Consider the following 23,134-nt stretch of genomic DNA (forward strand, 5'->3'; position numbering starts at 1 on the left):
AGGTGTGAAGAGAACTCCATGTTGCTGTTTTACATATGTCAAGAATTGGCACTGAACGATAGTGTGCTACTGAGGTTGACATTGCTCTCACTAAATGCGCCTTTACTCGCACTTGGAGAGGAAGGTCTGCTTTTTCATAGCAAAACTGTATGCAATCTGCTAGCCAATTGGATAGAGTATGTTTAGCCACTGCTTTTCCCAGTTTGTTTGGATCATAAGATACAAAGAGTTGAGTGGATTTCCTGTAGACTGCAGTGCGGTCCAAGTAAAAGGCTAGCGCACGTTTACAGTCCAAGGGATTATAAGGCCCGTTCTCCTTGGTGAGAATGAGGCCTTGGAAAGAATGTGGGCAAAACTATAGATTGGTTCAAGTGGAATTCTGTAACTACTTTGGGAAGGAATTTTGGATGTGTACGGAGAACCACTCTGACATGTAGGAATTTTGTATAGTGTGAGTACGTGACAAGTGCTTGTAACTCACTAACCCTTCTAGCCGATGTAACGGCTATAAGGAAGATAGTCTTCCATGTGAGAAATTTAAGATCACAGGAATTCATGGGTTCAAAAGGAGAATGCATGAGTCTTGTTAAGACCAAATTCAGGTCACATTCAGTGACAGGTGGCCAAATTGGTGGTTTACGGTGAATTAAACCTCTCATAAAATCTGACAAGAGGATGTATAGATATTGGTGCATCTCCCATCTTGTTATGGTAAGCCAAGATTGCACTTAAATGTACTCTTACAGATGATGTCTGGAGACCAGAATCTGAAAGATGATATAAGTAGTCTAGTAGAGAAGTTGTGGGGCAGGAGAAAGGGTCAATACTCTTTTGCACACACCACATGGCAAACCTTTTCCATTTTGAAGAATAATTATTTCGTGTTGAAGGTTTACGTGAAGCTATAAGCACTTGAGATACATTGGTTGAAAGATTGAGTGGTTGTAAAATCCAGCTTTCAACATCCATGCTGTCAGGGATAGGGATTGAAGGTTGGGATGGCGCAACCGACTCTGATCCTGAGTTATGAGAGTGGGAGCTACACCCAGGCGAATTGGTTCTCTGATTGAGAGGTCTAGAAGTGTGGGGAACCATACCTGTCTAGGCCAATAAGGGGGTATGAGTATCATGGACCCCTTGCCCTGTTATAGCTTCACTAGAGTTTTGGTTATGAGTGGTATTGGAGGATACGCGTATAGAAGGCCTGAGTTCCAAGGGCGAGCAAAGCCGTCCTTGGCTAGTTGGTGATTCTGTCTGTGCAGAGCGCAGAATTTGTCCACTTTGTGATTCAGGCATGACGCAAAGATGTCTATTGTTGGTTGTCCCCAACGTTGAAATATCCTGGTCGCTACTAAGGGATCCAGGGACCATTCGTGTGGTTGGAACTGACAACTGAGTCGATCCATCACTACGTTGTGAATGCCTGCCAGATAAGTGGCCCGGAGAAACATTGAGTGGGTCAGGGCCCAGTCCCAAATCTGTGCAGCTTCTTGACAAAGGAGATATGAGCCCGTACCTCCCTGTTTGTTGATGTACCACATGGCTACTGTGTTGTCCGTTTGGATCAGAACAGTCTTGGTGAAAGGCAGTCCTTGAACGCATGCAGCGCATAACGTATAGTTCGAAGTTCTAGGAAATTGATTTGAAATGTTGCTTCGAGTTTTGTCCAAGTACCCTGGGTTTAGAGATTGTTTATGTGAGCTCCCCAACCCAAGGTGGATGCATCTGTAGTTAAAGTTATCTGCGGGACTGGTTGTTGGAAGGGTAGGCCCTTGTGCAAGTTGTCCCTGTTCGCCCACCAAAGTAGAGATGAACGTAGCTGGTAGGTTACTTGAATTGGAGAGGACAGTGGTTGAATGGCTTGGATCCATTGTGATCTCAAAGTCCATTGAGTTACCCTCATGGCTAACCTTGCCATAGGAGTGACATGAACTGTGGAGGCCATGTGGCCTAGTAAGGTTAGAAACTGATGAGCTGTTGCTTCTTTTTTTGAGCGAATCGAGTTTGCCAGTAGGGAAAGCGTGTCTGTCCGATCCCTGGGTAGAAAAGCTTTTGAAAGTATGGTGTTCAATTCTGTTCCTATGAATTGAAGCAGGCGAGACGGAATGAGGTAGGACTTTTGATAATTGATGAGAAAGCCCATGGAGTAAAGTAGAGTAATTGTTCGACAGAGAAGCCAGAGTCCCTTGTTGAGATTGATTTCTGATGAGCCAGTCTAAATAGGGAAAGACATGGATACTTTCCTTGTGTAAGTGTGCTGCTATTTCTGCCAGACATTTGGTGAATACTCTGGGAGCAGAGGCAAGTCCGAATAGTAGTACTCTGTACTGGAAATGTTTATGACCCACCATGAAGCGCAGATACTTGCGATGAGGAGGGAATATTGGTATGTGAGCGTAAGCGTCTTGAAGATCCAGAGAACAAAGCCAATCTCCTGTTTGAAGAAGTGGAAGCATGGTGCCTAGAGAAACCATCCTGAACTTTTCTTTCTTCAGAAATTTGTTGAGATTTCTGAGGTCTAGGATGGGACGTAGGCCTTCGGTTTTCTTTGGAAAGAGGAAATAACGGGAATAGAATCCTGTGCCCTGCTGAGTCCGGGGCACCAGCTCTACAGCTCTGACTCTCAGAAGGGTGGATAATTCTACTTGTAATTGGATTATGTGATTTTCGCTTAGAGGAAGAGGTCTCGGAGGAGAATCTCTTGGAGTTGAGAGGAAATTGAGTTGGTAACCTTGAGAGATTATTGCAAGTACCCAATGGTCTGTTATTTGTAACCAATGGTTGTAAAAGGAGGATACTCGGCCTCCTACCGGAAGATCTGGTTGAGGACTGAAGAGATGGCTTTGGTCTCTGGAAAAAGCCTCAAAAGCCTGCAGCCAGTCCCAGCTGCGGCGGAGGTTGAGGCCTAGCCGCCCTAGGTTGTCTGGGCTGAGCTCGTTGCTGCGGCCTAGTAGATCTGCCCCTTGATGCTGGAGGGTAATAACACCTCTGTCGATAGAAGGGTCGTCTAGATTCTTTTCTTGGAGGCCGGCGAGATGACTGGGTAGCAGAATCCTGTGGAACTAACGATAGTTGGCGCAGGGTTTCTGTGTGTTCTTTTAATTGTGCTACAGCATCTTGCACTTTAGAACCAAAAAGGTTGTCACCAATACATGGTAAGTCAACTAACTTTTCCTGGACTTCAGGCCTGAGGTCTGAAGCTTTAAGCCATGCCCAACATCTCACACTTATACCAGAGGCCGCTACCCTGGAGGCTGTTTCAAAACCATCATAAGCGGCTCAGACTTCGTGCTTGCCAGCTTCAAGTTCTTTGTGAATAATTGTTTAGGCTGCTTCCTGATATTGCTGTGGTAATGAAGTTGAAAATTCTTGCATTTGTTTCCACAGATTCCTTTGATATTGAGTCATGTATAACTGACCAGATGAAATTCTCATATTTAACATGGCTCCTTGATAAATTTTCCTACCCAGGGAATCCAGGAATCTATGATCCTTGCCTGGAGGAGTGGAGGAATGTGGCCTTATCCTTTTCGATTTTTTTTGTGTGGATTCCACAACCACTGATTGGTGTGGAAGTTGTGCTTTTTGGTAGCCGGGAACAGACTGTACCAAATAAGTAGTGTCCACTCTTTTATTGATAGCAGGTACTAAGCATGGGTGCTCCCAGAGTCTATGCTGTAAGTCTAAGAGGACTTCATGGACCGGTATGGCTAATACTTGTTTTGGCGGATCCACAAATTGGAGGACCTCCAGAGTTGGCTGTCTAGCATCTAGCAAGGGTATGGTGTCAGCCATATCTTGAACAAAGTTTGAGAAGGATAAATCCTCCGGTCGAGATTTCTTCCTTTGGTCTGGAGGGGAAGGATCTGACATAAATCCTTCAGAGGAAGTGTCTGTATGCCCAACATCCCATGTATCGTATGGATCCTGATGTGGAGACATTGGAGAAGATCTTGGTGGACAAGGAAGTCCAGAAGGACCTGGCTGCGGATCATCTATAGGTATCCGTCCAGGAATGTCTTCTCGTGGCTTGGGTGGAATGGCACTGACTATTTCATCGAATTTCTTCATGAGAAGTTGGTACAGCGCAACGTCAGGATGTCCTGGAGCCCCAGGTGACATCGGCATCGATGGCATCGGGTCAGGCATCGGTGATGGAATCTGTGTCTGTATCGATGGTCACCTCGGCATCGATTTAGGATGTGGTGCAGGCACCGGCTTCGGTGGAACCACTGGTTTTGGTGGAACCACCGGCATTGGTACAGGTACCGGCATCGGTTCGGAAACCAGCATTGATGTAGGCACCGGAATCTACATCTGTTGATCCTGTAAGGCCTGGAGCACTGCTTGACGGATGAAATCCGACAATTCCTGCGTAACAGCTGGTGCAGGCAGAGCAGCTGAACGCGGTGGCAGTGGAGGTGTCAATGTTCCTTCCACAGAGCCCTGTGGAGGTTCGACAACTGGTGCGTCACCATGGGATGAAGGCCTTGGCACCGGAGGTACCGGTGTTGCCTGAATTCTAGGCCGTTTCGCATTTGATTCCTCCGGGGAGAGAATCCCCTAAACAAAGCACACACAAGGTGTGGGTCTGTAATGGACATTGTCCGATTACAGATGGGACATTTTTTAAATCCCGTGGCCATTTTAAACGTCGACAGCCGTCGATGAAATGAGAAGAAATGTGAGAGGAAAAAATTTTACTCAGAGAGTAAAAACGAGACAAAGATTTACTCACCAGCCGGTGGAAACCTGAGAGATCCCGATGTGGGAGAAAAGGAATGTGAAATCTGATTTTTTTAGTCAGACAAAAACTGTGAGGAAACTCACAAAGGCTCCTGCTCTGCGATGCCTATAGCAGCGCGGAAAAACGAAGACTGAAGAGAGACCCCTGTGGCAGAGAATATTATGGTGTGCTGGGCATGCTCAGTGGCCTCTCAAGGCCAGTCAAAAGTTTCTAGAAGCTTTGACAGAAAGTTTTCCGCAATAGGGCTCCATGAATGATGTCACCCATATGTGAGGACTAGCATCCTGTTTGTCCTGGGATAAATGAGCTTACAAGTTACTATGTTTAAAATATATTGTTCAGCAAAAAGAGCTCACTGTACATGACTGGACAACATATAACAATTTCTGAGAACTGGAGTTCTCATTTAAGTTATAGGCCAACCTGATGTCATTGGCCAACTTGTAAGATCCTCTTTTTTCCTTAATAGCCAACAGTATGAAAACATTTATATATTTAACATTTCTGACACAAGCATTTGGTAGGCATGAACACTGTGCATGCCTTCTTTTCAACCCATAATAAAACTATAAATTGAACACAAGTAGACCAACCAGTGCTGTAACTGGCACACTCCTTACCATTCAACCAGTGTAAGATCTTGTTAACTCTGCAGGATTCTTTAATGGTATCAATAATATATAATCAATTTTGCATATAGTCAGACAATTCATTATAATATGGTAAATAAGAATATATCCTTCAAAATAGTGTAAAAGAGTGATAGTGATCTGTAGTATCTATTTAGCTTCATTGTATGTGTCAAATGGAAGAGAGATTTAGGCATTCACAAATACAACTATTACAAATGCAGAAAATGTACCATATGAAGAAATATTTTCAACCATTTAAATTGTGAGCGCTCTTTCCTGTCTGGATCATTTACATTAAAGAAACATTTAAGTTTGCAGACAGGCATAGTCACAAATCTGAGTGCTTAACAGGGCTTGTTATGGAATTGCTGAATATAGAGGGGATTTTCTCCAAAATATAGAGCAGGTGGCAAAAGTTAAAGCAGTAAGTGAAATCAGTTAGGGATGTGCATTCATCCTGGTTCGGGGAGCCCGAAACCTGAAGGAATTTTTCCCGAAATTTTGGGAAAATTCATTTTTGGGTTTAGTGCGTGCTAAAACGAAATTCGGGTCTCCCAAATTTTAAAGGCCTGAATCGCAGGAAATATAAAATTTCCAGCGGCAGGCCAAAAATGAAGCCTGAACCAATAGGTTCGGGCTTCGCACATCCCTAAAATCAATCAAGTGAAGCTCTAACGTAAATACCTTAGCCACCCAGAGAACATATTCTTCCCCTGGCAAATCACACTGTTTGTGAAAGCAGAAGATTCTCATCTACTGTATCAATTACATTTTTTATACCTGAAGTAACAAATGTTTTGGAAAGCCACCGGGCATGCAGAATACTGAACAAGGTTTACTGTATCAGACAGCCAACAAGCTTTTCCACAAAGACTGAGTAAGCTCAAGCATTCTCAAAGTGAACAAGAAACAGCTGAGAAACCCAGTGGACAGTAGCAGGGACTTACTGCTGTTTAGTTTCTGTTCAGCATGTGGGGGATTTTCTCTTTTAAGTTTACTCACAAACAGGACTCAACTGGTCCAAAAAGATATCAAATAAACTTGTTTCTAGTTTTGCTTCATAAAGATGCAATTTAACATTTCATTAAAAAACAAAACAAAAAAAACTAGCATTTCATTTTATTGTGCATACTTAATTGTAAACCCTACCTTAAATTCCATAACATCGACAAAAGTGAAATAATATAAAGCCAGGTTCTTCAGAATTTCAGGTTTTTCCTTCTGTAGCTGGGCAAGCTGTTGCTGTGAAACAAACACAGACATGTATATCCAGAGTTCATTTCTTATTCTATATGTAATCATCATCTCATCTAACTAGAAACAGGAGTGCCTTCATTGTGTAATCCAAATACACCACAAAAGGGAAGTAGCAGCCCTAACCCCCCACCACCACCACCAAAAAAAACCAAATGCTTTTAAATCTAAGCTGTGTGAACATTCAGATTTTTCTGTATCTCTTTTCAAAAACAATGCCATTGGTTAAAGGTAAAAATAAAGGAGAATATTGTCCAGGATACAGTCTATAATCAATTATGTAGGTGAGATAATACAATTGTGCAATCAAATAATAAATACATTCCATTTTCAAAATTGTATATACAATTTTATCACCCAATCCACTAGGCATGGAGAAAGCCATTTTGTTTAAAAGTGGTATTGCCATTGATATTTATAAATAATAGGATTAAGCTGACAGGCTGGGCAAAAACCAATCAATGTTTTTGGCACAAGTTTGATGTCTGTCAAATGTATGCTTTAGGAAAAAGTTGTGTAGTTTCAAAACTCTGCAATGTTGGTATTTAAAAATGTTTCACCTTCAACTTCTTAACATACAGGCCGATTCAGTACGGTGCACTCAGGCTGAGCGCACCATTAGCCCCCATCTAGACGCACGTTTTCCATGTGCTAATATTACCCCTTATACAGTAAGGGGTAATAGCGCAAGGAAAACGTGTGTCCAACCCCCAAAAACTAATAGCGCCCACAACATGCAAATGCATGTTGTGGGCGCTATTAGTTGCAAATGCATGTTGATGAGTCTATTAGTCCCGCGCGATCCAGAAAGCAAAATGTGCAGCCAAGCCACACATTTTACTTTCAGAAATTAACGCCTGCCCGAAGGCAGGAGTTAATTTCGGCCGGCACCAGGAAAGTGTACAGAAAAGCAAAAGAACTGCTTTCTGTATACCCTCCAACTTAATATAGCAAGTGTTGCTTACCTGTAACAGGTGTTCTCACAGGACAGCAGGATGTTAGTCCTGGGCTCCATCCTGATGATGTCACCCATATGTGAGGACTACCATCCTGCTTGTCCTGTGAGAACATAGCGATATTAAGTTGGAGGCCCCCCCAAAAAAATAAATAAAATAAATTTTTTAAAAATAAAAATAAATAAAAAATCTGCCCACGGCCCGCGAGGTTGGAAGACGGATGCTCAATTTTGCCGGCGTCCATTTTCTGTACCCGTGGCTGTCAGTGGGTTTGACAACAGACGCCGGTAAAATTAAGCGTCTGCTGTCAAACCCGCTGACAGCCGCCGCTTCTGTCAATAAGGAGGCCCTCATTTAAATACAGAATCACGCGCCCAGGAGAGTGGTCTGGGTGCATCTGCTCTCCCGCGAATTTTACTGAATCAGCCCGATAGTAACTTTAAAGAGGATCTATTCTAACTACATGCTAATTCTAGAAAGGGTGATTGGGGTAGATTTGCATAAGAAGTTTTAAATTAAGCCTTGGGCAAAGAGAGAGCAACCTAAAATGTTGTCCTTTTGCAAAGATGCTGCAATGTGACAACTTCATAAGTGCATTTTTCCACAGGAAAATATTCTAGATCAGTGGTTCCCAAACCTGTCCTGGCAGACTCCCAGCCAGTCAGGTTTTCAAGATATCCACAATGAACATGCATGAGAGAAAATTTGCATGCTTATAGAGGCAGTGCTTGCAAATTTATCTCATGCATATTCATTATGGATATCCTGAAAATCTAACTGGTCTTCCAGCACAGGTTTGGGAATCTTTGCTCTAGACCAAAGAAAAGTTCCACAAACATATGCAATTTGGCAATATTTACTTCTACATAAATATCCAGATTTTAATAGTTGGTTGCTTTGGCCAGGCAGGAGGAGTTGTCCAGAATACAAATCCTATCTATCTTCTAAAAAAAAAAAAAAAAAAAAAAAAAAGATAAAATTCTGAACTAAAAACAATCTTCTGGGTTTTCAATGAAAATTCATTCATTAATTTTTGTATTCTCTAATATTACGAATGAACTTTTTTACAAATTCCAATACTGGAAAATATGCTAGTTTTACATAAAACCATCAAAAATAAGTAACCTTAATGGAAAAAAAGAAATCAGCAAAGTTATATTTCCATACTAAAAATAGAAATCCATAAAAGCCTTGCTGAAAATTCTCACTGCACAGAAAAACAATTGTGATGATTGCATAAATCTGTAACTATAGTCTTAACCTTCAAGCAAGAGAAGAACAATCATTACCAGTGCAGCTACTTGAATTGTGCTGAATGTTTTCTCCCATTGCTGAAATCTAGCCCCATCTCTCTTCCATGTAGGGCAACAATAAAATCAGTGCTTTAGCTGTACTCATACACATTGCATCCTTTGATTTGTAAATAGATCACAAGGATGACCAACAAGAAAAAGAAAGCACAATTCTTTAAATTTCACTTAGATCATATCAAATTGGGACAGAATGAACTTCATTAGAAGCAAACAAAATGGGGTTCTCCACCTCAGTTAGATTGTATATTAAAAACAAAACAAAAAAAAATGAAAAATTTATCCCTGTACACTTTGGTTGTGTTCTAGAACATACACAATTGCAATCAGAGTAAACAGATAGCTTGTCAGTAAATATTAGTGATAAAAATCACAATTCTTAGTAGACCCTATGGTAAAAATTTTTTAAAATTGTTAGAAGAGAGAGGTGATTAAAATGTGCAAATGTTAAAAGACACAAGACCAAGATATAAGCAAATGTCAGTATGGTAAAAATGGAAGACAGAGGGAAGGAAGTGAATGTAGTAACATCTCCAAGCTCTACAACAAGCATAATATATTTTTTTTAAATTCAGAACTTACCAAAAAGAACATCCAGGCAAAGCCACGTTAAGCATGCAAAATAAAATGCAGATACAAACATAAAATACAGTAAAAAAACATTCAACCAGTTGCCTAGAACACAATAGTACAATAAACAAGAGCAAAAAAAAAAAAAAAAGAAAAGAAAAAAGAAATAAACAGAAAGAAGCGACCATTCAAGAGTTAAGACACTGGTGGAAAATATGAACAAGGTGTATAACAAAGTTCCATAAAGTAATGGTTTGCATAAAAAAAATGTATCACTGAGAAATTCAAGTAAAGTACAACCACAATTAATAAAATAAAAGATTTGGTTTACTGTGTTCAGTTTTCACTTTAAAAACCAGTTTTAAGCAGAGACAAATGTGGAAGGATGTGCACACTATTTACTAGGGAGATGGTGTGGCAGTACTGAACTAGGAGCAAAGAGGTTCTGGGACAATCACTGATGGTGTATAATCTTGGAAAAACCATTTGATCATCATTTACCCAATAGTAACAGGAAAATATTATTGTGCCCTCTTCTCTTTGGAAGCTTTGGCAGACTAGGTATCAGAGTTATACATCTAAGACATTCGTCATAGACCTGGAAATATGTTTCTGATGGCATTACAACCATAAAGCTAGTTTATATCCTGTTTGTATGAAGGGCATTTGAATCCAAATTATTATATTTTTAAGTCCCTTTATTTGTGCAAAAATACGTTTTACGCGACACCACAAAGTACTAAATAAAATAAATAATGCATAGGGCATTGGAATGAGATGAGCCACCTGGGCCATGGCCAGACCAACTTTTGCCTCACCAAGTACAGACACATCAACCCTTTTGCGGCCATCTTCTGCACTTCCCCTTTCTCCCCCCAACAGGAGCAATGCTTAAAATGCCATGCAGGGTCAGTACACATGAAATTGACCAGAGGAGAGCAAGACAGACAGGCCGGCCATGCTGAGAAGATGCCAGTGCCATGGGACCAGAGCACTGCCTTCTCCCTTTTGCTTTGCTCTACTGTTGGCAAGGAAACTGTGGTATCCATTTGCTCTTCCTCTGACATTCTCAGGTGGCGGCTCCCTGCCCCTGTGGAGGAAATAATGAGTCTCAGCAGCAACAACAGGAGAGCTTGGAGCTTCACCAGGCCTCTACAAGCATGGATTCATTTATTTTATTTATTTAAGGCTTTTACATACCGATAACCGTTTGCACATCGTATCGGTTTACATGGAACAGGTGAATAAAACGATATTGGGTAACATTTACAAATAACATTGTTACATAACGGAAATACATTCCCATTGCTGCCCTTATTGTTTTGGTGTCAGCAGCAGCAGCAGTAGTCACAATGCTGAGCAAGCAAGCTGGGGGGGGGGGGGGGGTGAGGGGGAAGAGATCAGGAGTGTAGGGCCACAGGATGAGAGAGGAGAGACCAAACTTGGGATGAAGGACAAGAAGAAAGGATACAAGATGGAGAGCAGAATGAGAATGCAATGAAGAGAGAGGACCCCTGGATCAGAGGAAGGTGATGGAGAGCATAAAGGGAGAGAACCTGTGACAAGTAAAGGAGTGGGACAGAGAGGACTGGGGATAAAAGAAGAGGAGGGCGAGGACTGAAGGGGGGAGAGACCCAGGCATAAGTGGGGGCAGTGAGAAGGAGAGAGAGAGAGGGACTGAGGACAATTGACTTCACAAAGGAGAAAGAATGGAAGGAAAGGGAGAGAAAGAACAGGAACAGGAGAGAGGACCAGAGATGGTGGGAGATATAGGAAGAGGGGATCCTGGAATAGAGGAGGTTGGAGGAATCTAGGGAGGCAATAGAAGTAGAAAGGGATGAAGAATGGAGGAAGAATGGACAAAGCATGGAAGAATATGAAGAAAAGCAACAAAAAAGAAAGTATTAAATTGTCCACTCTAAAGGAACAAGACAAGAAAGGAAGAAATCAGAACTGAAACAGAAATAAAAAAGATTAGGACACCAGAAGAATTGAGCAGGCAGAGATGGAACTAAAAGAAAACAGAACAAGCAGAGAGAAAGGAAAGAAGACAAAAATTGGAAATTTGTTTAAATATAATGGGTTGGGAGCATGGAGACTTGGTAGGGGGGTATGAGTGAGTTTGTGTTAAATCAACTAGGGGTTAAAGTGGTGGTGTGAAAGACCTGGTGGACTGGAGAGGGTGAGAGGCAAATCCCTCTGCACATGCAATTAAATGTTATGTCCCATGCCATATGCTGACAGTTTGCAGTGTGATATCTTGTAGACACTTGTGCTAGTTTCTTCTTTTTGAGTCTGACACTTGCTTTTTACTAGGTTTTTGGGGTTTTTTTGCTTTAGATGTTAATAGTAGGGGAGTATGACTGTATCATGATTCTAAGAAGGCTGAAGCAACATGTATGGCGTTACTATAGTTAAAACCCAAAGCTCAATGTGCATGGGAAGTGCAGGTGTTTGTACAATAACCTTGCTGGTGGCCGAGTGGATTGCTAAAAAGCTTGGTGCTAATACATAGAGGTGGCCTGTGGCACAATTCTCGGGCCATGTTTACAGCAGCTTGTTCTCTCTGAACCAAAGCAAGAAAAATGGAAGAATAAGACAGTGAATTGGAAAATAGGTTCGGGGGTAATCCAAAGATCAATATTATGACTGACATTATTTAATATTTAGGTTAAATAATCCGGATATGGATGATCTTCAGTTATATTCTGAGCTGGGTTGTCCTCACTTTAATCAAGTTCAAAAATTGAAAAATCTTTAGAGCAGGTAGTGGCCGCGTATCAGGTACCCCCCACTGCTTTTTTACCTTATGCTCAAATTCGACACTTTTTAGTGAATATACGTACCCAGCAGCATATGCGCCCTACTAGATCGTTATTTGAAAAATCTCACAGTAGTTGAAGATAAATAAAATAAAGTCAATCCTTTAAACGCCAAGGTATTAAAGATTAGGAAACCATCTTTTTTTTTTTCAACCGATATTAGAAGGCAATAAACCTCCATTACATCAAGAAGTTAAGATATTAGGTTTGGATTAGTTCCAGGTCCAAATTTTCAATCATAAATTTCAAGAGTAGTACAATCTTGTTTCCTGTAGCTGAGAGATATTCAAAATTTATGGCCATACTTATCACAAGGAAATTGGACTTCCCTACTTCCTGCTACAATTACTAGTCATTTAGATCACGGGGTTCTCAACCCTGGGATGCAACTTACCAGTCAGGTTTTCAGGGAATCCCAATGAATATGCATGAGATAGTGCATGCAGATCTGTCTCCTTTGTATGCAAATCTCTCTCATGCATATTCACTGTGGATATCCTGAAAACCTGACTTGCTAGGTGTGTCCTGAGGACTGGGTTGAGAACCACTGGGGTAGATTATTATAATGCCTTATATGTATGTGTGACTAAAATGCAAGTGTATAGTGTAACATTTAAAATACTGCCACTCGTATTCTTCAGGGGCTAAGAATTAAGGATCATATTTTCCTTAAATTGAAGTTTTTACATTGGTTGCATGTTTCTTTCAGAATATATCTGAAGATTCTTAATTTAGTTTTTCAAACTTTACATGGATTGACTCCCGCATATTTAGCAGAACAGCTTTCGGCATACATGCCAAGAAGAAATTTATGGTCTTCCCAGGAAGGGTGTTCGCAGGTTCCCTTACTTAAGGAGATGAAACTGAGTAACACATGAAAACAGGCATTTTCATTCTGGGGTCCAGTTTTGTGGAACTCAATACCAAGTGAGATGGCAATTACTGATTATTTCAGTTTATACAAACACAGTAAACCTTGGTGTAGTAAGTTACAATAAACCAGGTTCCTACCCCCACAAGCTCATGTGTTGGAGCTGCATCTGGATCTGAGTGATGTGTTTTGGCCATGCCAAAAAGGGTTATACAACCTTGCAGAGACTGCAAGCCGCCACAGCCAAGGTAAAGGAATATAAATATATCAAAACCCCTGTGTGCTCTTCTGTGAATTACAAATGTTCTGCAAGAAACAGCATCCAGCATTCACGGTGTTAACAAGTTGGGGAAAGGGCTGATTGTTTAGCCTGCCCAGTGAACAGCACTATATATCCAGCAGAGGAGGAAACCAAAGAAATGCAAGGAGACCATTTAAGGTAGAAAAGGCACAATCTGGCTGGCTCTGTCAGTGTGCGGGGCCAAGAGTTGGAGCCAGGAAGAGAGAAGTGCATCTGTCAGCCCTGCAATCAGTTCTTCTCCTGGAGAGCTAATTATCGAGAGGGAGAGACAGAAGTCTGCGCTCTGAGGAAATAGAGAGAAACAACTGTACTTGCTTCATAGCCAAGGGACAGAGGAGCCAGGAGCTGAAAGACAGAATTCCTTTCCAGAGATATCCAAGCCCAGGAGCAATGGCTGGATCACCCCCTAAGAAACTGAGTTACATAAATTAAACTTTACACTGAGAGTATCTTAGCAGAGGAAGGAGAAAGCTTATTTCCTTGCCTTTTGACATTTAGCCAGCTCCACCATCAAGAGGAACTTCTTTTTCTTTTCTTTTTTTTCCCCACACAATTGTGTGTTTGGGACAGGGTGCACTTTTTACAAACTGGTGACATTGCAGTGGATCTGTTCCCCTCCCCCTTTTTGAGGACTCAGAGGTAAAGAATTTTGAAAGCTGTGTACTTCACTGTTTTTCCTCCAACCTCTATTAGCTTTCTTTTTATTTTTTTTTTACAATATCCATATGAGTATGTTGGTTGCTCTGGTTAACTATTATTTTTGCACTGCTTGATTTAAAATAACAAAATTGCAAGTTTATATTATACTTCACTGCTGTTCTTTTCTCATATACAGGCCGATACAGTAAAGCACGGCCGCGGTTACCCTGCTTCTAACCCGCTTTGTACCCACAATTTGGCCGTGTAAGTCCAACCCACGATTCACTATCCCTTTTAACCCATCCTTACTGCTTCTTTAAATCAATGGGTAACCCTTTCCGCCTGCGGCATGTATATGATATGTAAACGATCGGATTAGCTATTCCCTCCCATACAGTAACGTGCGCCCCGATTATCGCCTTTTTAACCTGCAGTTTTGCCGCGTGTTTAACCTGCTACTTTACCACCTACCCTTACCCCTGCGTTAGTGTGGAGCGTCAGGTCAGAGAGACGAAATTTCACGGGCAAACAACCCCTCACCCCCCGGGACAAGACCTTTAGAGGAGCCAGGATCGGGCAAACTTTCCCCCAGCCCCCGCTCACCTGCCCTGGCCGCGTCCATGGGTGCCTGTCTCCGGAGCAGCCCCAGTCCTCTCTCCCCTCCTCCTGGGGGCAGCCGGCGGCGAGGGCGGCTTCAGCAGCCCGGGGCGGATCGGGTGCTCCCCATGCGAGGCGGCTTCCAGCAGCCCTCGCCAGCGATGGTGAATAAGCGCACGCCATGACCTCGGACATCCAGCCAGACGCTCAGGTCACGGCGTGCGTTCATGAACCCTCGCCGGCAGGGCTACTGGAAGCCGCCTCGCATGGGGAGTGCCCGATCCGCCCCGGGCTGCTGAAGCCGCTCTTGCTCTCGCCGCCGGCTGCCCCCGGGAGGAGGGGAGAGAGGACTGGGGCTGCTCCGGAGACCGGCACCCATGGACACGGCCAGGGCAAGTGAGCGGGGGTTGGGGGAAAGTTTGCCCGATCCTGTTGAGTGCAGGTTTTATCAAGCACAACAATGCTCCACAACCCTGGGTTTGAAAGTTATTTTTCAGAATACTGTTTGCATTGCAGTGGAAAGGAGAATGCATTGATATAGTGGAGAGAGGAACTGGGACGCTTAAAAAAAAATCTTTCGTCCTTCCAGTGATGGGATTAGTCGCGATCTGAAGAGTGGCTTTCCTGGTGCGTTGGATTTTAGGTTGGGCAGACAAGAGTTTAGGTTATGCTTGGAAACAACAGGTCCTTCCTAATACGTTTTTCTTTTGGTCTGATTTGATTGTATTTTTTTCCCGTAGGGGAATTGTCTTGCTAAATCATGACCCTTGCTGTTAATGGCCGGCTAATACTTCTCTGATCCTTTTCTTTTGCTTAAAGTTGGGATCTACTGGTACCTGTCATTTCAAATGTCAAATGACATTTGAAATGACAGGTACCAGCGCACCCAGGATACTGTACAGGCGCTGTATAGCGCTCTATACAGTAAAATGGATTGCGCTTCATGGACGCGCTTTGGACGTGGCTTGCATTTGCATGCCTTTTAAATACTGTATTGAGCGGTATGTGATCCGAACTGTGCGCGCGTCCAACGAGCGGGCGCCCGGCACTGCCGCACTTTTTCTACTGCGTCCTTACTGAATCGGCCTGTTAATGTTCCGGTTGGATTTACTGTCTGCTTACACAATACTTACTGGTTAATTACTGTTTTATTCTGGTGTGATGATTTTATCTGGTCTGTAGTACCACAAGGGCACAGAACTGTGGTATCAGGGTGACCGGGATTCTGTCTCATCTCCTCCCCCCCCCCAGGCTATGAACCCAAAGATAAATCACATTAGTAAATATAATTTCTCATTTGGTACTCCCCACCCCAAGCATAGTGGTAAATTCATAGTCTGGACCTGGGAAGGGGGGGGGGGGGGATGTTATGAGCTACTTAACAGGGCTTTTTATTTACTGGCTGCTGTTATGTTCTTTGAATATCAAGAAGGATCTGGTTTTATGCAGTCCAATCTGTATATTCTGCTCTATGCTTCAGGACTGAGAAATGCCAACATTAGAGTCATTTCAGATACTGTTACCAGAAAGTCCACATCTTAATGCGTTCTACAAACATGGATGGACAATTCTTATATCTAAACATTGTGCATTCGTTTATGCTAAAATGAACTTCTACACAGCAAAAAAAAAAAAAAAAGAGAGCAATAGCTAATGAATGACTTTCCTTTCTCAACAGATCACAAGCTCGTTCCATTGACTCCACCCTCTGTAAAGCCATGCCAGAGATTTGCAAAACATTTTCCTCTGGCTAAAGAAACCTCTCTTCCCCCTGAAGATATTGCAAAGTACTTCAAAAGCAGGCAGAGAAAATAGCAATATCTAAAAGTGAAACAAAAAGTCCTCTCCAAAAACTCAAGCAAGATTGAGCCAACAGAAAAAGTTTCCATTCATCTCTTGCACAGACACAAGCCATTTAAAACAAGTATTTTGATTTTTTCGGTTTAAGTGCCTAAAGAATACATTCAAAATTGAAAGCAGGCAGAGAAAATCAACACTACTATTGAAAGCGGGAAAAACTAACTCTGCAAGCAACCAACTGGCATTTGAATTTTTAAAATGCACAAATTAAGGAATTTTAAGTAGTTTTTTTTACATGCATTTCAACTAATCACAAGGATTTCTTGTACGGTAAACATGAGATGTAACGGCAATATAATGCAATAAGAAAAACAAAGAGTGAAGAAAAACATAGAAATGACGGCAGAAGACCAAATGGCCCATCCAGTCTGCCCAGCAAGTTTTCACACTTATTTTTCCTCATACTTTATCTGTTACTCTGACCGCGGAGGTCAGGGCCCTTATTGGTAACGTTTTGGTTCGAATTTCCTTCCACCCCCGCCACTGATGTAGAGAGCAGTGCTGGAGCATTAAAGTGAAGCAACAAGCCTAATTGGTTTGGGGTAGTAACCGCCGCAATAAGCAAGCTACTCCCACACTTATTTGTTTACCTAGCCTGTGCAAATTTAGTCCTGGTTGGTTGTTGTCTGAATATAAATCCTTTTTTCATCAATCCCCCCTGCCATTGAAGCAGAGAGCTGCTTGGATATGCATTGAAAGTGAAGTATTGGTTTGAGGTAGAAATCGCCGCAACAAGCAAGCTACTCCCATGCTTTTTTGTGAATGCAAATCCTTTTTCCCACATTTCCTCTTGCCGTTGAAGGATAGAGCAATGTTGGAGTCGCATTAACCGTGTGAATGTTTATTGAATAAGGGTAGTAATCAGCAGGTAGTAGCAGTCATGCCCGCAAGCCACCCCATGCTTCTTCTCTTCATTCACATCCTCATGACTTTATGGATCCACAGTGTTTATCCCACGCCCCTTTGAAATCCTTCACAGTTTTGGTCTTCACCACTTCCTCCGGAAGGGCGTTCCAGGCATCCACCACCCTCTCCATGAAGAAATACCGGTACTTCCTGACATTGGTTCTGAGTCTTCCTCCCTGGAGTTTTAAATTGTGATCCCTGGTTCTGTTGATTTTTTTCCCCCAACTGAAAAGGTTTGTCGTAGACTTTGGATCATTAAAACCTTTCAAGTATCTGAAAGTCTGTATCATATCACCCCTGATCCTCCTTTCCTCCAGGGTATACATATTTAGATTATTTAATCTCTCCTCATAAGTCATTTGACGAAGACCCTCCACCTTTTTGGTCGCCTTTCTCTGGACCACCTCCATCCTGTCTCTGTCCCTTCGGAGATACGGTCTCCAGAACTGAGCACAGTACTCCAGGTGAGGCCTCACCAAGGACCTGTACAAGGGGATAATCACTTCCCTTTTCTTACACAATATTTCTCTCTCTATGCAGCCCAGCATTCTTCTGGCTTTAGCTATCGCCTTGTCACATTGTTTTGCCGACTTCAGATCGTTAAACACTATCACCCCAAGGTCTCTCTCCTCCTCTATGCACATCAGCCCTTCACCCCCCCCCCCCCCCCCATCGAATACATTTCTTTCGGAATTCCACACCCCATATATGCATGACTCTGCACTTCTTGGCATTGAATCTCAGCTGCCATATCTTCGACCAGTCTTCCAGCTTCCTTAAATCCCGTCTCATTCTCTCCACTTCGTCTGGGTGTCCACTCTGTTGCAGATCTTAGTATCATCCGCAAATAGACAAACCTTAACTTCTACCCCGTCTGCGATGATGCTCACGAAGCTATTGAACAGAACCGGTCCCAACACAGACCCTTGCGGCACTCTGCTCATCACCACTCTCTCTTCCGAGTAAGTTCCATTTACCATCACACACTGTCTTCTGTCCTTCAACCAGTTTGCTATCTATGCCACCACTTTGGCACTCACTCCCAAGCTTCTTGTTTTATTCACAAGCCTCCTGTGCGGGACTGTATCAAAAGCTTTGCTAAAACACAAGTAGATGACATCAAGCGCTCTTCCTTGATCCAATTCCTTAGTCATCCAATCAAAAAAGTCTATCAGATTTGTCTGACAGGACCTTCCCTTGGTGAAACCATGCTGCCTCTGGTCCAGCAATTCTGCTGCTTGTAGATAGTTCACTATTCTTTCCTTCAGAGACTCCCACCGAGGTGAGGCTAACCGGCCTGTAGTTACCAGCCTCCTCTCTGCTCCCACTCTTGTGAAGAGGGACCACTGCCACTCTTCTCCAATCACTCGGCACCACTCCCGTTTCCAGGGATCTATTGAACAGGTCACTCAGCGGAGCCGCCAGCACATCTGAGCTCCCTCAGTATCCTGGGGTGAATCTCATCAGGCCCCATGGCTTTGTCCACTTTCAGTTTTCCTAGCTCTTCCCATACATTCTCTTCCGTAAACGGAGTTTCATCCATTCCACCCCCCTCCAGTTTCTTGTTAACTAGTGACGGTCCTTCTCCGGGGTCTTCTTTAGTGAACTCTGAACTGAAGTATTTGTTTAATATTTCTGCCATTTCTTCATCTGTCTCCACCCATTGATCCTTTTCACCTTTCAATTTCACTATACCCACTTTGGACTTTTCTCCTTTCATTGATGTATCTGAAAACTGTTTTGTCACCTCGCTTTATCTCTTTGGCAATCCTTTCTTCCGCTTGACTTTTCGCTTTCTTGATTACTTTCTTCGTCTCCCTCAGTTTTACCAGATATTCTTCCTTGCGATCCTCCCTTTGGGATCTTTTATATTTCTTATTTATTTATTTAGTATATATTTCTATACCGGACTTCACGAATAGAATTCACATCAGGCCGGTTTACATGGAACTTAGGGGGAAAAAAAAACCAAGAGTAACCAAAAAACAAGAAGGCTGAATCAAGCAAAGTTACATAAAACAAGGGCATAGAACTTGGGGGCTAAAGTAGCCAGGAAGAAAGGTAGAGCGGAAATTAGCAACAAATAAATACTATATAACTGGTTATGAGATTAGAAATTATCTCATTCCTTAAGCTGAGTCCAAAGTGTCATTTTGACTAGGGGAAGGCTTGGAGGAAAAGCCACGTCTTCAGTTGTCTTCGAAAGGTATGAAGGCAAGGTTCCAGTCTTAGGTCAGTCGGAAGTCTGTTCCAGAGGAACAGACTTCTTAAACGCTGTTCTTTTATCTTTAATATTTACAGTCCTCATCTAGAAAGGAAAAAGGGGGAAATCAAAGAGCGATAAACAATGAAAAATATTAATAGGCTATGAGAGGAGAACAAACGCCAGCTTATACTTTTAGCTGATCTTGAGTGATTTAGGTGTGCGAATCTAGAAACGTCCGAAGTCGTGATGGTTCAAAAAAAACAATTAGAATTAAGATATCTAATACCACATTTACAGGGATATAACAAAATGAATTTAGCCCCCCTTGATAATACTTCAGAGCGCATGGAAAGAAATCTTTTCCTACGGAGTTGAGTTACTCTAGTAATATCAGGATAAATCCATAATTTCTGTCCATAAAATAACGACGTCCAATTACAAAAGAAAAATCTAAGGACGGTGTTTCTGTCTGACAAGAAAGCAAAAGTTACCAACCAGGTGTCTCGTGTGATGATTCAAGTATTTCGGTAAGATTTAAAAAGGAGTCTTTGAGAGGCTTCCAACAGGATCTTCTTCTGACTTAGGTAAAAAATAAGCCTTTGTTATTTCTGACATTGCTATGGCTGGGATTTTCAGAACATGAACAAATCGTAAGGAGAAATCAATTTTATAACAGGAAAATTTAAAATCCTCAAGTTATGACTCCGCAAAGATATGTCAATGTTTTCCAGCTTCTTAGAAGAAATCTAATCCAATTGAACAAGAGCATGCTGGACTTTCTCAACTGAAACAAGCTGAGTTGAGTATCCAGCATCTCCAGTTTAGTACCATATGAAGAAATAAAATTTGCATTTGCCAGAACACGATGGTTGGTTTCTAAGGTAGCTTTGGTTAGAGAAGAAATGGAGGTTTCAAGAGAGATGAAAGTATTCCACACTACCTCCAAGGTAATCGCGGGGGGAGGGGGGGTTAACAAGTCCCAAATTCAAAGCCAAGACGTTCGAGGCTGCACCGCCTCCACTTGATACAATGCCCTCACCCAAGTCTCTTAATGGGGCCGATGTCATGCCCGTTGCTGGGAGAGCAGCCACTTGTTACCTCCAGAGAAGGGCTCTCCCCAACAGTGCCCAAAATCACTTGCGGATCCAAATGATGTAATTTTCCAGCAGAAGCAGTCACCACACATTCCAGATTCAGGTCTACCAGACTCACCTCCAAGGAGGTCGCTGAGCAATCAGAGGTCACGAGCAGGCTGTGGTGAGGAGGAGGGGAAGGCGTGATTGGTTCTTTGGGAATTAGGGATATTTCAGTGGGGATGGCATTCGCTCAGCATCGCTCCCCGCAGTGACCAAGACACCCGGATTCGTGGGTGGCGTAGCTGGGGAAAACCCCTCAATTTGGGGCTGATGTAAATCAAGCGAGAGGGAGCTAGTAATGTTGCGCCTCAGCTCTACTTTCTTCTTCGTATAAGGAATTTTGATAAGGAAACAATGCGAAAAGTAAAAACTTCGGAGAGGGGAGTTTTCACAGCACTCTCACATGGCGGCCATCTTGAGCTCCCCCTTCCAGGAATTTAAAGTTCTAATGTGAAGAAATAGTCATAAAAATTATTACTTCCTCTGTGTAAGTTTCTGGTGAGACCTCATTTAGAATATAATGCTGAAGAGTGCACCTTCCAAATGATATCAACTGAAGAGAGTTGATCCAGAGGGCAGCTAATAAAACTGTCAACAGTCTTCATAACAAAGCATATGGGGACAGACTTAAAAAAATCTAAAAATGTATATACCTTGGAGAAAAGGAAGGAAAGGAGAGCTATGATTTACATACCTCCAAAAAAATAAATGCACAGGAAGCAGGCTTATTTCAAGAGAGGGGTCACTGGGATGAGGCTTAAAGGGGGTAGTCTCAGGAAACATGTTACAGAAAAGGAGGCAGATACATAGAACAGCCTCTCTGTGGTAGTGGTAGAGACTAGGACAGTATCATAATTCAAGAAAGCATGGGATAAACAGAGCATCTCTGAGAAAGAGGAAGCAGTATAAAGTTGAATAGGTGTGGATAGGTCATACAGTCTTTATATGCCAGCATGTTCAAATTTTCTGTTTCCATGTAATGATAAAGGGGTAGGATTATGAGAAATTGCAACATCAATAGTTTCAAGTCTTTGAATTGTTGGCCCTGTGGAGATCAATCATTAATCAGTATAATTTTTATACTGTACTCTTTAAAATATGAATCTCCCAAGAGAAAAAGGGAAAATTGTTCCTATATCATATGGCCAGTTTCAGTCATTAAGACATCAGTAAATGCTTCATATGTCATAGTGAAATTCATAAAAGAAAATAGTTAAAATTCTTGTCAAGACCAGGATATGATATGATGAGAGAGAAATGCACAGGGAGCTAAACAACTAGCATCTATCTCCTACTAACTTCAGCCCTATCATCATAAGGTGTGCTAGGCTGTGCACACATTAGTGTGTAGTTCAGCGCATATTTTTGTACATAGAACTTTACTCTCAATGCAGCAAATAGTTTTGTACACAGAACATGTGGGCACAAACCTGATTTAAAAAAAAGAGCACAGCTTTGGGCTCCTCTGAGCAAATCCCATGTTAATCAAGGCACTAGTTATTACTCCCCAATGCAGAAAGGTGCATAGGCTTTTTAGTAACGGAAATTTAATTCTGGTCAGAAGTAGAGTAAGGTTTATGGGGCTAATGTCAGTCTGTGAAGCTGAACCTGGAATTCATTGTATTTGGCATTTACGAGTATAAAACTATTTATGCTCTATTATGTGCGCAATCTTTGAGCCTATAAACTCAAATTTATGCTCTCTCATGTTTGTATATAACCTTAAGGAATATAAAGTGTATACCTAGCTCATGTTTTATGTTCCTAACTTAAATGCACAACATTTATACTCCTTACTCAAACTGTGTGTGCACAAACCATGTTTTCTGCTCACAAACCATGGTTATGCTGCTAAAACATGTTGTACGCACATTAACCAAGATTTATAGTGCAAAAATGTGTGTTGAAATACAGCACACACTTTTCACTTCTACCTTATTACACTAGACCCTTAGTAAGTAACCTTTGGCAAAGAGCTGCAAATTGCAAACCTAAAACTGACAGTCTGTTAGAAAATCAGGCTGTAGTTGTGTGAATGGTAAGGGCCCATTTTACATGAAACTACAAGTGTTGTCCAATTTTAATGCATTCCTTCCTTCAAATCAGATTAAAAATCAACTACAGCACAGAAAAAAAAAAAAAAGATATTTTGGATACCACAGTCTCCATCAACAATGGCTTCCAGCCTTGACAGGACTGTGGGGAGGGGGGGAGGGGGGGGGGGGAAGAGAGAGTTCAAATGAATAAATAAAATTACAGCAAAATATTTAACTCATTTTATATTCTGCTGTTGCCATATGTTCAATGTGGAATACTTCTTGCATATG

At 42.1% G+C, this 23,134-nt stretch overlaps 1 protein-coding gene across 7 annotated transcripts in view; it reads right to left on the bottom strand.

Annotated features, from left to right (window-relative positions):
* The window catches only part of NCKAP1 (NCK associated protein 1), a 349,694-nt gene that overhangs the window by 219,662 nt on the left and 106,898 nt on the right, over window positions 1-23,134 (bottom strand). For 5 of the 7 annotated variants that reach the window (XM_029605939.1, XM_029605941.1, XM_029605946.1 and 2 more), the window contains one exon: window positions 6,529-6,621. In XM_029605939.1, the coding sequence (XP_029461799.1) occupies window positions 6,529-6,621 (93 nt within the window). The remainder of the gene's footprint in view (window positions 1-6,528; window positions 6,622-23,134) is intronic. The other 2 variants (XM_029605940.1, XM_029605942.1) reach the window with 1 other exon arrangement.

The sequence above is a fragment of the Rhinatrema bivittatum genome, chromosome 6 (assembly GCF_901001135.1).
Source record: "Rhinatrema bivittatum chromosome 6, aRhiBiv1.1, whole genome shotgun sequence".
NCBI lineage: Eukaryota > Metazoa > Chordata > Amphibia > Gymnophiona > Rhinatrematidae > Rhinatrema > Rhinatrema bivittatum.